The following is a 15,528-nucleotide window of genomic DNA, read 5'->3' as shown; positions in this document are numbered from 1 at the left end:
ACTTTAGGTCAAAATGTTTAGTACAGTACATTTTTTTTAATATTGTAGTAAATCTATAGTAGACTTCCCTACTCGGCCACATTTCCCTCTACATAATATTCTTGTAATGATGATAAGAATAATAATAATAATAATAATAATAATAATAATAATAATAATAATAATAATAATAAAATAAATACCAGAATCCGAATTCCACAGGGACAGTGCAAGGCCCTCACCAGTAGTAGAATAAGAATAATAATAATCTTTATTATTATATAGTGCCTTTCATAGTGGACCACCATCACAAAGCGCTTTACAACAACTTACAACAACATCTCACCCGAAAGACAGAGCACAAGGAGGTTAAGTGACATGCTCAGGGCTTGAGTCAGTGGCTGAACTGGGATTTGGACTGGGGAACTCCTAGTTACAAGCCTGTTTCTGTAACCACTGGATAACACAGCTTCCAGTATGTGTTTTTTAGTCCATACAAGCTCAACAAATGCCTCAGTACTTGCTGTAATCCACCAGGACTTTCTGGAACTTGTAAATCTTGCAGTAAGCTGATGTTAGGCCCTGTATTTGTCATTTTGAACAAATTTGTAGAATAAACATTTTTTCTTTCTACTTTTTAAAATAAATCTTGCTCAATGAATTAGGTTTAAGAGATTTTACTTCAACTCTGTAGGGAGTCGCTTAAGTCTGGTGTTGTCGGTAGCCCACAGCAATAATACAGCTGTGCTAATTTAACACATGGTTTGGTACAAACCTGATTTTTGTTTTTGTTTTTTCTCTTTGGTAGTTACCCATGTTAGATGCTACTTAAGACTAGTGTACTATGAATTGCATCTTATTACTAAGTGACAGAAAAGTCTAAGCTTAAAGCAATCAGCTATCTGATGACCAATCAAGAAGATACCAAGTTTAAAGGATGAAAAAGTATCTGCCTGTGCTTTGCAAAGGGCTTTGTTTGTTTGTTTGTTTTATTTGTTTATTTATTGCAAAGGTTTTTTTTTTTTTTTTTTTATTTAAGGTAGCTTCAATATGTTTGTTTTTATAACCTTGCTTGTAAAACAACAACTATAAAACACTTGGAATGAGTCAAAAGATAATGTGAAATGTTGAATAAATGGTTCACATAAAAAAAAAAAAAAAAATGAATGAAGAGGTCTCTAAGTCCCTCGGACTGTGCGCTTATTTTTTTCTATTTCATTAAAGAAACTTGCCAGGGCTACTTCCAGCAGATCTCAGATAATAAAAAGGATTGCTTTGTACGGCCTTAGTTTCACAAATGGGATTTTTACTGTTAGCATTGTAGAGTTTTTGGTCAATTGTGCAGCTTTTTAGTGACAAGTGATTTAAAGTCATACAATGTTTTAGATGTGCGCTTCCTGTGCCCTCCTGCCATTCTACACAGCGCCCCAGCCCAGGCTGGACGCGTCTGTGGTGATGACCTCCCTTCTGGTGTCACTGCCCAGCACTACGCGGAGGTGTAGATGGGCAGGCTGTTTCCACCAAGAGAATCCATTTATATAGTGACGATATACTATCAGTAGATGGGTGCTGTTAAATGTGAGCTGAAAAACCCTGCTGTTGAACCAGGTTTGTAGGGGGCACATGCGCATGAGACCCAAGAAGCTGGTGCCATCAAGCCCAGACATTTCTATATTCTGAAATAGCTCTAAACAGGCTCTATTCTCTCCACTGCCATCTGACAGAGTGGACAGCATGGACGTAGAGTCCGAGCACACTTCTAGATACCAGTCTGTCTGAGCTGGCTTGTCGCATAATTCACTATAAGACCCAACCGTTGAAGGCAGGCAGTGACCAGTTCCGTTTGAGCGTCTACCTGAGCTGGAGACAAATTAGCCAGTCATCCAAATAGAGTACTCTGATACCTTTGAGTATAGCTAGAGAGAGGCCAAATGGCAAGACGCAGAACACGTATGCTGTTCCCTGAATTGCGAACTGCAGGTACTTCCTGCATACCGGTTTTATGGGGGTGTGGAAATAGGCGTCTTTGAGGTCCACCGTGGTGAACCAGTCACCTGGCCAGATTGACTGCAACAGCTGTTGCATAGTCGACATTTTGATCCTCTGTCTGCTCAGATACAGGTTGACCTGTCTGAGGTTGAGGATTGGTCTGAGGTCACTATCCTGCTTGGGCACCAGGAAGTACCTGCAGTAGAATCCTTCCTCTAACTGGAAGGGTGTACCATATGAATAGCCCACTTTTGCAGCAGAGCTGCTACCACCTGAGACACCACTGTGGTGTCTTGCGGGTCTGTGACTGATGTTGGAGTCACACCTCGAAAGGGAGGAGGACCGTGCTTGAACTGCAGAGAGTAACCAGTTGGAATCATAGTAAGCACCCAGATGTCCGTGGTGCACTGACCCACTGGGGGTGGTTACTTTTTTAGAAGCAAGCTCACCAGCTCCTTTATGGACTCCCGTGCACGGTGAGAGCACTGCAGCATCTAGTCCACCACAGGACCAAAGTTCAACAGCGGTGTTTTTTCCTCAACAGCATGCATACCTGAAAAAGCCAAAGCTGCCTGTGCACAGCTACCAGCAGGTTTCTACCCATCACTTGCCCGGCCAGCTTTGACAGTAGGAGTGTATAGTTGCTGTGGGGCAGTCAGCAAGACCTGCTTGGTACCAGACTGGGCATGTAAACACTTGTCGGTACGGGTATGGTATGGTATGGAACCGGGACAGTACAGGTCGGTTTAATACAAGTTGGGTGCCTGTAGCAATGTTACGATACGGTACTGTTATGGTACTGATACGGTTTATAGCGGCACAGTAGCGGTGCGGTAGCCTCGGTCCCGGTACGGTATGCTGCTGGGTTGGGAATGGAGCAGGTGGGTGACCTCGGTACCTGGGTACAGGTCCACTTGGTTCTCAGTTACCACAGATAGCAGTGCACAGAGAAGCTACTTTGGGGGCTGGCATGACTGCGTCACAGAGGCTCTGCGAGCAGCTCTGATGTATTTTATTCAGGGTTCAGGTTTTAAAGAGGTTAATACCCATTTGGTAATGGTTACATTTCATACATGAAAGGGAACCTACAGCTCCAACTCCCTTGTGCTAATTTTAACTCTTCATCATGACCAGATGTTAACTCGTTGTCATGACAGGCTACATGTTTCATTAATCTTCTGCAAATTGCAACTATTATTGAACAAAAAATAAGCAACAACATAAGCTTATCAAAATACAAAAACCATTCCTTATAACCTTCCATGCAGCCTAAATTACTTTAGATAGCAATTGTTTCCTAAAATGCAGTTGTAGCTTATCACAGCTGGGATCATCACTTTAGCCTGACCCATATCTATGTTTGTCCTGCCTTCTGAACTACTTATTCCAGTCAGATTAAACCATGTTGCCACATACCCACTTTTACAGTGGTCTCTTCTGGCGCTCTTTCAAGTCTGCCTCTTCAGAACTTTTTTTATTTCTTTCATCTCTCTTCAGATGAGACTGATGAGAGTGCATGAATTACAGAATTTACTTTCATAGATTATACTAGAAGGCATTTATTATAGGATCAAAAACTTATATAAGTTCACAATTCTATAAAAGTAAACATATGAATAGACTAAGGAAAACATATTTAAAACATTGAAAATGAATATACCAATATTGATATAATGTATTGCAATAGTGCAATATTTAGCTTATTTTGGTCATGTGACATTTTGGTTTCTGGATGGCGGACCCAACATTCTCTGGGTCATATTTACTGCTTTGTGGCAGTAAATTTGTCTGTCATGGCACTGTCAAAGCCTCAGATCTCACTCTGTATGCTAAAATGTATTGGTGACTGTGACTTTGGTAAAAACAGTAATAAGGTGTTTTGAGCAGTGGGGAGCACTTGTCATAAGTAAGACTCCTTATGGATCCCATGTGAGTTCCTGGTCTTTTTTTTTGCTGTTTTGAGCAGCGGTTGAAAAATCTGTGTAACCCAGATAGCTAGGAATTTCTAGAGGCCTATCTTTGATTTTATCTAACCTTTTTTTTTTTTTTTTTTTTTTTATCAGTCAAATAAATTAGTATTTAAGTGATTTGTCAAGGACCATGACTTGATCTACTTGTAAGTGGCTGGGTTTGTTTATAGGAGCATGGCAGTCACTCTGTTCAGTCACCATGACCAAACAATATAAATTAGTGTTCAGCTGTGTACCAACACAGCAGTTCTGTAGGTAACCATGAATTCTAATAGTTTATTTAGTATTAAGCAGGCTATGAACGCTCACATTCATGAATCGTTGTATGTTTTGTTATGTTTTTGACCTTTTGAAACATCTGGGTATCAATGGTTCATTGTCCTGGATTTTAGTTTTTTTCCTAACAGGAATTTTACATTCATGATGATAGAAAAGGTGAGAATCATATTCTCCCAAAATATGCATTATAAATGACAATTACTTCCACATATTTTCTTAGTTTCTGTACTTTCAAAAGTGTAAAAGTTTACTGAGTTTATAGTTAACCGACATTACTTGTTGTCCGGAAATTATATACTTTTATACAGACGTATACAAACTGTAATCTGATTGGAGATGTATCAGGGACCTTTTCATGTGTGGCTGCCTCTGAGGGCTGGAATTTCTAATGCTGACTGTTTCCATAGTAATTAAAATCCTTGGGCACAGTGAAATGGACATTGGCAGCTTCCCAAGCCATTACACACCACCAAGGACAAGTCGAAACCTGCTATTTTTAAATCTTCTCCCTTGTAATGGCAAAAAACAATAGTTTCACTGCTTACTGCACTTCCTTCTAGTGCTGGTTTGCGTTACAGTGATGGCATGCATATTGTTGTACTTACAGATCATTTCCTAAACTCCAATAGGAGGAAAGATGTTTAAAAGCCAAGCATTTACTTAACCTTTAGAGGTGCCACATCTGAAAATGACTCTTGGTGTGAGATTATTGATGTAATTTTTAAATCAATAAACTGCACACGTGCAACTGTATAGTCCTATTGCTTGATCTTACGAAAGAGTCTTCTAGTACATTTACTGTTTGACCTCTTGACTTATGAGATGACCTTTGTAATACACATACAATTTCACAACCTCTGTGTGCTATTATATTGAGATTTGTGATCATTCATTTAGAAAAGGCACTGCATATTTCCTGCAGACTGTACCTAATTTTCATAGGTGGATACGTTTTAAGGCATTCTTATAAACTATGGTACGGCTGCAACTCCCTTAGCCAAACAGACACAGCCTTTCCTGTGACCCTGGGACTCTTGTTTCTTGGGATTGTCCCAGGGTCCGACAACAAAGAAAATGTGTTTGGGCGGGATATGCAGTTACTCTATCCAAGCCAAGCAAAGAGATGTGGGAAACAAGAGTTCTTCCTTGTTGTCTCGAGAAGGATAATGAGGTGAACTTAAATAAAGTAAATTCATTATTGCACAGCATTAGCCTTTAAGAGGCAGTGTGAGTGTCTGCAACTATTACTGTAGCCAGTGCATTAAGGATATGTCCCAGTCCAGGTTGTGTTGCTGATGTAGCAGCAAACAGTGCTAATGTGTTTTTAGATTGAAATCCACCAAAGGCACCTTTTGGGAAAAAAAAAAAAAATCTGTCAGTTTTTATATGTGTGTATATATATATATATATACACACAAAAAAAAAAATGTTAAAATTTCGTTGTTATTTATAGAAAAAAATAAATATCTTTGGTGTCTCATGTCACCAAAAAATGCATTACTTTTTATCGTAAAGTTACAAAAACTAAATCTGTCAGTTTTTAGACATCAAATATATATATATTATATATATATATATATATATATATATATAGTATATATATATATAAGAACATAAGAAAGTTTACAAACGAGAGGAGGCCATTCGGCCCATCTTGCTCGTTTGGTTGTTAGTAGCTTATTGATCCCAAAATCTCATCAAGCAGCTTCTTGAAGGATCCCAGGGTGTCAGCTTCAACAACATTACTGGGGAGTTGATTCCAGACCCTCACAATTCTCTGTGTAAAAAAGTGTCTCCTATTTTCTGTTCTGAATGCCCCTTTTTCTAAACTCCATTTGTGACCCCTGGTCCTTGTTTCTTTTTTCAGGCTGAAAAAGTCCCTTGGGTCGACACTGTCAATACCTTTTAGAATTTTGAATGCTTGAATTAGGTCGCCACGTAGTCTTCTTTGTTCAAGACTGAACAGATTCAATTCTTTTAGCCTGTCTGCATATGACATGCCTTTTAAGCCCGGAATAATTCTGGTCGCTCTTCTTTGCACTCTTTCTAGAGCAGCAATATCTTTTTTATAGCGAGGTGACCAGAACTGCACACAATATTCAAGATGAGGTCTTACTAGTGCATTGTACAGTTTTAACATTACTTCCCTTGATTTAAATTCAACACTTTTCACAATGTATCAGAGCATCTTGTTAGCCTTTTTTATAGCTTCCCCACATTGTCTAGATGAAGACATTTCTGAGTCAACAAAAACTCCTAGGTCTTTTTCATAGATTCCTTCTCCAATTTCAGTATCTCCCATATGATATTTATAATGTACATTTTTATTTCCTGCGTGCAGTACCTTACACTTTTCTCTATTAAATGTAATTTGCCATGTGTCTGCCCAGTTCTGAATCTTGTCTAGATCATTTTGAATGACCTTTGCTGCTACAACAGTGTTTGCCACTCCTCCTACTTTTGTGTCATCTGCAAATTTAACAAGTTTGCTTACTATACCAGAATCTAAATCATTAATGTAGATTAGGAATAGCAGAGGACCTAATACTGATCCCTGTGGTACACCGCTGGTTACCACACTCCATTCTGAGGTTTTTCCTCTAATCAGTACTTTCTGTTTTCTACATGTTAACCACTCCCTAATCCATGTACATGTGTTTCCTTGAATCCCTACTGCGTTCAGTTTGAGAATTAATCTTTTGTGCGGGACTTTGTCAAAAGCTTTCTGGAAATCTAAATAAACCATGTCATATGCTTTGCAATTATCCATTATCGATGTTGCATCCTCAAAAAAATCAAGCAAGTTAGTTAGACACGATCTCCCTTTCCTAAAACCATGTTGACTGTCTCCCAGGACCCTGTTACCATATAGGTAATTTTCCATTTTGGATCTTATTATAGTTTCCATAAGTTTGCATATAATAGAAGTCAGGCTTACTGGTCTGTAGTTACCTGGTTCAGTTTTGTGGATCGGTATTACGTTTGCAATTTTCCAGTCTGTCGGTACCACCCCTGTGTCAAGAGACTGCTGCATGATCTTGGTTAGCGGTTTGTAAATTACTTCTTTCATTTCTTTGAGTACTACTGGGAGGATCTCATCCGGCCCAGGGGATTTGTTTATTTTAAGAGCTCCTAGTCCCTTTAACACTTCTGCCTCAGTTATGCTAAAGTTATTTAAAACTGGATAGGAACTGGATGACATGTGGGGCATGTTGTCAGTATCTTCCTTTGTAAAAACTTGTGAAAAGTAATAATTTAATATATTTGCTATTTTTTTTTCTTCATCTACGATTTTGCCATTTGTATCTCTTAAACATTTAATCTCCTCTTTGAATGTTCTCTTGCTGTTGTAATATTGGAAAAACATTTTGGAATTGGTTTTAGCTCCCTTAGCAATGTTCATTTCTATTTCTCTCTTGGCCTTTCTAACTTCCTTTTTGCCTTGCGTTTGCAGTTCCGTGTACTCTTTCTGCGTACTTTCTTTTTGGTTCTTTTTTAATGCTCTATAAGTGTCTTTTTTCGCTGAGTATTTTTTTAAATTGATCTATTAAACCATTTTGGCAATTTAGTTTTACATGTAGGTTTGTCTACTTTAGGGATGTAATTGTTTTGCGCCTCTAGTACTGCATTTTTGAAGAACAACCATCCTTCTTCTGTGGGTGTTTTCTCTATTTTACTCCAGTCTATTTCTGTTAGTCTCTGTTTCATACCTTCATAGTTTGCTTTTCTAAAATTGTAAACCTTAGCTTTAGTCCTTACTTTTGGGGTTTTAAAAAACACTTCAAATGAGACCATGTTGTGGTCTGAGTTTGCCAGTGGTTCTCTGACCTCTGTTTTAGTTATTCTGTCTTCGTTATTTGAAAAGACTAAATCAAGGCATGCCTCCCCTCTAGTCGGTGCCTTGACAAATTGTGTTAGGAAGCAGTCATTTGTCATTTCCACCATTTCTATTTCATCCTTCGTGCTACCCACCGGGTTTTCCCATTTTATATGGGGGAAGTTGAAATCCTCCATTAGTGTGGCTTCTCCTTTGCTACACGCATTTCTAATGTCATTGTATAACAGATTATTTTACTCACCGTCTGAATCTGGCGGTCTATAGCATGCTCCTGTTATTATGCCCTTTGAATTTTTGTCCGTTATTCTGACCCATATTGATTTGGTTTAACACCTGGGCTTCAAGACTGTTTCTTATGTATAGCGCTACCTGTCCTGCCTGTCTTTCCTATACAGTGTATACCCACAAATATTATAATCGTCCCCATCACTCTCAGACAACCAAGTTTCTGTAACATCTGTCACATCATAGTTACCTGTTAGTGCAGTAGCTTCAAGTTCTAGAATTTTGTTTCTGATACTTCTAGCATTTAGATAAATACATTTAATGGTTGTCTTACCTGAGTTGTTGTTCTTGTTTTGATGCGGTCTCCCTTCTGTTTTTTTGTTGATTTCTCCCCCCTTCCTTTCTAGTTTAAATGCTTCTGAACCTGCTCGAGGATCTTTTCTCCAAGTAGACTGGTTCCCTTGTTATTTAAGTGCAGTCCGTCCCGTCCTATACAGATAGTCCTCGTTGTAGAATGTGGTCCAGCGATCAAGATAGGTGAAGCTTTCCGTTGTGCACCACGTTTTCAGCCATGCTTTTTGATTAATTATTTCCAGCTGTCCATATGGTCCTTTGCAAGGTGCCGGTAGTATACCAGAAAATACCACAGTTTTGGTTTTCTCTTTTAATTTCCTTCCTAGCTGTCTGAATTTGTTTTGCAGGGATTTTGGTCTGTCTCTTCCAATGTTGTTTGTACCGATGTGGACGACTACTACCGGGTCGTCTTCTGTTCGTTCTAGGAGCCTGTCCACGTTCTCAGTGATGTGCTTGACCGAGGCTCCCGGAAGGCAGCACACTGTTGTAGTAAGGGGGTCCAAACTGCGAATTGAACTTGCTGTGTTTCTCAATATGGAGTCCCCAACAATCATGACCTCCCTTCTTTTTGCTGTCTGGTCACCACTGTCAATAGGGTCCTGGATGTTGTTCCTTTCGTTCTCTTGTTGTTGGTTCTGCTCATCAAAATTCTGAAGTGACTCAAATTTGTTGGTTGTTTTGATTTCTGGTGGTTGTGTTTGAGGAAGTTTCTTTTTTTCCCTGCTTCTGCCTACCTGAACCCAGCTGTTCTGACCTTCTATCTCCCTGGTGGCTTTCAATCTGTTAGGGGTGATGCAGACTTCCATGAATTGTGGGTGTGCCAGTTCCTCAAGCTCCTGTTGCTGTCTCACTTCTTCCAGCTCCATTTCTAGCATACTTACTAGTTTATGCAAGTCCTGGATCGCGCTGCAGTTTACGCACACTTGGTTTAGCTCCGCTGGGTTTTCTCGGATTTCCCACATCAAACAGGTGTCGCAGATTACTGGCTTGAAGACCATGTTGAGGTTTTTTTTTTAAGTTTAGTTTCTTCTGCAGCTGTCAACCTGCTTTCAAACTGCTTCTAAACTGCTCTGTACTTTTCCACGCCTGTACTTCTCCCACTCGCTGTCGCTGGGAAGACTGCCTCGTTTAACTGCGTTGTTCTGCTGTGCTGTTGGCTCCTCCCCTCGCCTGTGTCTCAGAACGGCACTGAATTTGAATCAGCTGCTCCGAGTTTCAGCTTGTTTGTTATCAGAAAAACACACGCGGCTGTTTGACTTTGAGCTGCTGCTGTGTTTCCCCAATGTCCTGTGTTTTCTGATTAAAGCAATTCAAGATGCAATTTCTCCTTACTGCTTCTAAACTGCTCTGTACTTTTCCACGCCTGTACTTCTCCCACTCGCTGTCGCTTCCACTCACTGTCACTGTTGCTACATATATATATATAAAAAACGCAATTGTGTCGTAAGTGCAAGGACTGCCTGTACTGTAGTTAAACGGTCAATGGTCAGCCATCAGTCACTGCCCTGAAGTTCAGAAGGAAAAAAAAAAAAACTTAACTAAGCCCATCACTATCAGCCTCATATCACAGTACAGTACTGACTTATATACATATGAGAAGGGTTAGTTAATATGAGTCGGTGACATTATGTCTCAGGATATTGGAGATATATTCAGCTATTAGATAAATACCTCTGGCAAAATGTGGCGATGGTCTTGATTTCCCCTCTAACCCGAATTGGCTGCCATATTTGTGACTTAGTTCATATTTTTTTGGAATTCCATTCTTTATTATTATTAATAATAATAATAATAATAATAATAATAATAATAATAATAATAATAATAGTGATGGGATCCCGAGTGGTGCATCCAGTAAAGGTGCTCCGTGTGGAGTGCAGGATACACCCTTTAGCCTAGAGATCGCTGGTTTCAAGTCCAGGTTATGCCATCGCCGATCGTGCCCAGGAGTTACCAGGGAGCGGCGCATAATTGACCGAGCACCCCTCGGGTGCAGAGGGTTTCATGTCGGCAGGGTAATCCTCGGTTCACTGTGGGTCTGCTTTAGAAGCCACTCTCATCTGTACTGTCCTCCAGCACTATGGGTCTGGTGGCTTCGCTGTAGACCTGCAGTTTGAAAAAAGACGTCTTGGCAGGACACGTGTGTCTGCCGCTGTTTCCGAGCCGGCGCGGGAGTTGCAGCGGTGAATCGGGATAAAAATAACAATTGGGCATTCCAAATTGGGGAGAAAACCATTGGCGATGACTAAATTAAAAATAAAACTGAATTGCACAACTGTTAACTGAGTGATACGACGCTTAAGATCGCATTATTTTGATTGTTCTGGGCAAAATGTAATCAATTCTAGCAACATTACCCACTCTGCTGCAGAGCTATGCTTAGGATACTGTACTGTGGTTGCTGTTAATTAATAACAGTAGCAGCAAAGGAAAAAAACAATGGTAACATGTCATTTCAATACCACCACCAAAAGTAAAGTTTGTAAGGAACAGGGTATTTTGTGCAGTAAAGTAGAAAACTTTAAGCCCCGGCACCCGGCTGATTTATTATTCCACAGTGCATTGCATCAGACCAAGGAACAAGTTAACAGGAACCCTTGTGCAGGCAGCTTTCCATCTCCATTCTGGCATGACTCCCATTTCAATGGCTGATTCATCTAAAAAAAAAAAAGTAATTTTCATCCACTATAAGGAACAAACAGGCTATTATCAATGGGGGCATGTCAGCTGCATTACTTTAGAAACTGAAAAATGCAGAATTATCCTCCGATGATGAGTGAGGTAATATGCTCCACGTGTATTCTGGTTTCTGTGCTACACTTGTCAGTTTCTGGAATTCTCTGGTTGCTTCGTAAACGTAATTAACTATATTCACAATAGTTAAACTCATTTGGAAAGGCTTTGTACACAAATCCTTGACACTAATTAGAGCATGCCAATTAATGTAATTTCAAGCACTATCCATGTTTGCATCTGGTGTAACTGAAATTCAAATGTTTTGTTATCTGCCACGACAGTTATTATCAGAGGGGGTTTGCCTTCAAAGGAAAGTGCAGTATGCCACCTTGTCATTGTTTTACACTATACATTAGTTTAGAAGTTTAAACATGTTCTTATTTTACAGGTGCTGCATTACGAGCTGGAGGATAAAGAGCAGGCTGTTCTTCATGCCTTGGACCAGGCTGGAATGTTCCTGGCAGATCAGCCCATTGAGGGTCCTGAAGAGCCCCGACAAAACCTGCAACCCAAAGCAGGTCAGTGTGGCTCTGTGATGCTGTCAGTTCAGTGCAGTGTGGAGAAGACCTTGTGAACTGGTGACAGTAGCAAAATTGAGGGAGAATGTATATCTAATTTTGCCACCTGTTTTGAAGATGCGAGTTGATCTGTGCTCACTAATGCACTGTAGCTCTTTCAGGCTATCCCAACAATGAGATTACCAAGGAATAATAGTACAACTCCAAACCAAAGCAAGATAAAGCTGCATTTTGTAATTCTGTAGCTTTTTAATTCAATTTAAATGATCATGAAATTATCTTTTTCAGTTTTAAACAACAATAGTTTGAGTGAATGTTCCTCATCATATCAAACAAAGGTGTTAAATGGCTCACCATTTCCCAGGGCAAAATGCTTAAAAAACTAAAAATAACAACAATACAGAAGCATTTGTACCTGTTCAATCATGTTCAAGTTTCTTCTGTTTAGCATGATTCTGAATTCAGTGCAGAAGCAAGGGCTTGCAAACAAACTGTAGAATAATTCTGTAGATTGGCTGTGGTGGTGAATATAAATTGTGTCCTGTAATCCGATCCGAAGTTGGGGTAAGCAGTGGACAGATGCCAGCTGCCTAAATCGTTTTGGAGGGAAAACGGAAATTGTCTCCTTTTAATTTGAATTTCAGATAAAATGTACATGCCAGCGTCATGAAGAGAAATAAAAATTATAAACTTAGGGGTCAACTTGAGGATAGCCCGGTGTTTATTGGGATCTGTAATTGTAGTTCATTTCAGTGACTTCATTTTTTCTTAAATATGAATGAATACTACCGCCACAGTAGCAGTAATGTGTGATGCTAGAAGTCACATTTCTTATGGATGTAGTTACAATAATGTTGCCTGGGGAAATTGTCTGCCATTCTGAATGTGGCATGTGCAATTATGTCAGATTTAATGATCTGAGGCTGTTGATGATGTTGACACTGCCACTGCGTCCCTTACTCTGCCTCTATGCCTGTTGACCCGTGGAGAAATCAACGTGTTTAATAGATGTGAAGGATGCAGAGGAAGGACAAGACATGCACACTTCATTAGATAAGGCAGAATTAGCTATGGCCATAATTTAGCAAGGTCATATGCATCACAATAATTTCCTGTGACGGCTTGTGCAGGTACAGTTGTTTTGAAGGATTTGATTCCATGGAGGACGTGAAACCACTTTGAAAGCTTTTCTAGCTGGGCATACACAAACTTTTAATGGTCTCTTCCTTGTCCACCTTTTAACTCTAATCGGGTCATTAAATACAAATCAACTACATTAGTCACTTGTAATAAAATGTATTGTATTTGATACATCAATATCTTCTGTGGGGTTCACTTCAGGAACCCTCTCTATCAAAAGTAGAAATATACTACAGATGTCATGGGATGTTTTGTCTTCATAATTACTCCTATACTGGATGTCAGGGACCTCGCACAGAACCTGAATGGCTTTATACTCTAAAGTACTTTGTTTATTATTTAACATGTGTTTTACGTATAACTTTCCATTCATCACACATTAAATAATAAAGATAGTGGCATGTACAGATTTAGCACATAATGGAATTGCCACAGTTCATCCATAATGGATGTGAGGGTTGTGACATTGTATTCTGAAAGTTATCTAAAAGCCTTTTAAACCAATATCCTTGCTCCTTATTGGCTCAGTGAAGCTTCTTTATATCCTTACTACCTGGCTCAATATTCACCATATTTGGCAAAACTACTGGCCTTTTTTCTCTGGGTTCACACTGCATCATGCGAGCACAGACCACTGGGACATAACCAGAGTAGACAACAGTGCCAACTAAAAACATCTGCACTGACACATTACAGACCAAATCTTCACCAGTTTCTCCTGTCATTAATCCTACTTTAATAGAAGATTACTTGCACTTTTTGTTGTTACCTTGTTTATAGGTAATAGCTTTGGTTCTCTGATCATACACACTCATTTAAGCACTGAAGTCTGTAGCCAACCCCGCCTCAGTGCTTATTGACTTAATTCATTATTGCACACTTTTTCCTCCTTCTTGTAAAAATAATATTTAAACAGAACCAATGGGCACCGAAGACAAGTTGAAACGTTTGACATAGTAGTTTACAGAGGAACTCAAAACCTTTTTTTATGTTCAACTCAGATTTCAAATGGAGCACTGCACATGAATTTGTGAAGTAGTAATGCTGTCACCTTTCTCTGCAGAGCTCACCCCAGAAGAGAAGGCCCAGCAACTCGCCAAAGCCATCCGCAAGCAGTCTGTAGAGCTGAAGGAGAAGTGGCAGAGGCTGAACGCCCATGCTGGCAGCTGGCAGCAGCAGGTGGATAAGGCGCTGGGCAAGCTGCAGGACCTGCAGGGAGCTATGGACGAGCTGGATATCCACCTGGTTGAGTCAGAGTGTGTCCGTGCTGGCTGGCAGCCAGTTGGAGACCTCCTCATTGACTCCTTGCAAGATCACATTGACAAAACCACTGTAAGTACTGGAAGCCAGGCACTTTAGAATCTCGAGAGAGCATTCTGTAGAAATCCTTTTTTTTAATACAGTTCTCAACAAAATTTGTGATTTTATTGACTGTTTTTACAAACATTGATTAACACTAACCTTTGACTAGCAACGGTAATTTTATTTAAGGTTAGGTAGTCCCAGGTTAGTGTTAATCAGCTTTTAGACTTAAGATTCTTATCATAATGGCTGGTTTCTGTTGGTTAGATTTATTTAGTCTTTTATTAAAAGTTTAAGTACAAATATTTATATAGCATGACTAATATTTATAGTTGTCCACCTTAACCATTTGTGCTATGTTATATTTATATGTTCCGTGTTTTCGGTTTTTATCTTTTAAAAAAAATTCGGGACCATTTTCTCAGAGTTTATTTTGCATATATTAAAATAGGGATAAAATCGGTACAAAATAGTTTTTAATTGAAACTTTGGTAAAAATCGGGGCAAAAAAAACACTCTACATGTGGAATATGATGAGGAGCAGTTCTGGTTTCTGGCTAGGTTTAATGCCCCTGGCATGTATGATGAAGCAGAATCTGTGCAAGTTTAAGGCACATTTTTCCAGGTTAGCTGGTACTTTGCAAACATCTGGGCAATCACTGTGCTGACAGAAATAGTATCTACAGAAGGCATGAACATGACATCAGCACAAAACAAGCCAGGTTTATTCACCTTCAAATCACAAAAGAAAATTGACAACTAATGCATAATTATTTTTTGTCACATATTTACCATTAAGATTGTCGGCGTTAGGCAGTGTTTTACTACAGACAGTACAGTCGCACAAAGTCACCAATACATACCTCTCTGCAATAAACAGTGGCTGTCCAGCAACGCACAGAGCTCAGACAAACTCATTAACACAGTCATTCTGTGGTCTCTTTTTATTAAAGCGTGTGTAAAAGCCACATAAATGGATTGCTTGTTTTTCAGTTCAATTTCTTGTTTTAATTTAATGTCTCATTTTTCAGTATGTACTTTTATTGTCACCGCAAACATGTACCTCAGTGCATCGGTTAATTCAGCGGTTAATAGTTAACCATTTAAAAAAACATCTCATTTGCAAAATTTACATTTTCTTCTCATAAACAGACGGGACAATTATTTAATACAAAAAAAACAAAAACAAAAACATGTC

The 15,528-nt window shown here is 39.3% G+C and overlaps 1 protein-coding gene across 11 annotated transcripts in view; it reads left to right on the top strand.

Annotated features, from left to right (window-relative positions):
* LOC121315838 (utrophin-like) overlaps nucleotides 1-15,528 on the top strand; it is a 245,099-nt gene that overhangs the window by 159,746 nt on the left and 69,825 nt on the right. For all 11 annotated transcript variants that reach the window (XM_041250320.1, XM_041250322.1, XM_041250318.1 and 8 more), the window contains 2 exons: nucleotides 11,759-11,888; nucleotides 14,092-14,360. In XM_041250320.1, the coding sequence (XP_041106254.1) occupies nucleotides 11,759-11,888; nucleotides 14,092-14,360 (399 nt within the window). The remainder of the gene's footprint in view (nucleotides 1-11,758; nucleotides 11,889-14,091; nucleotides 14,361-15,528) is intronic.

The sequence above is a fragment of the Polyodon spathula genome, chromosome 5 (genome assembly GCF_017654505.1).
Source record: "Polyodon spathula isolate WHYD16114869_AA chromosome 5, ASM1765450v1, whole genome shotgun sequence".
NCBI classification, from domain to species: domain Eukaryota; kingdom Metazoa; phylum Chordata; class Actinopteri; order Acipenseriformes; family Polyodontidae; genus Polyodon; species Polyodon spathula.
Note: the sequence above shows the minus strand (reverse complement) of the source record. Positions and strands in the feature narration are given on the sequence as shown.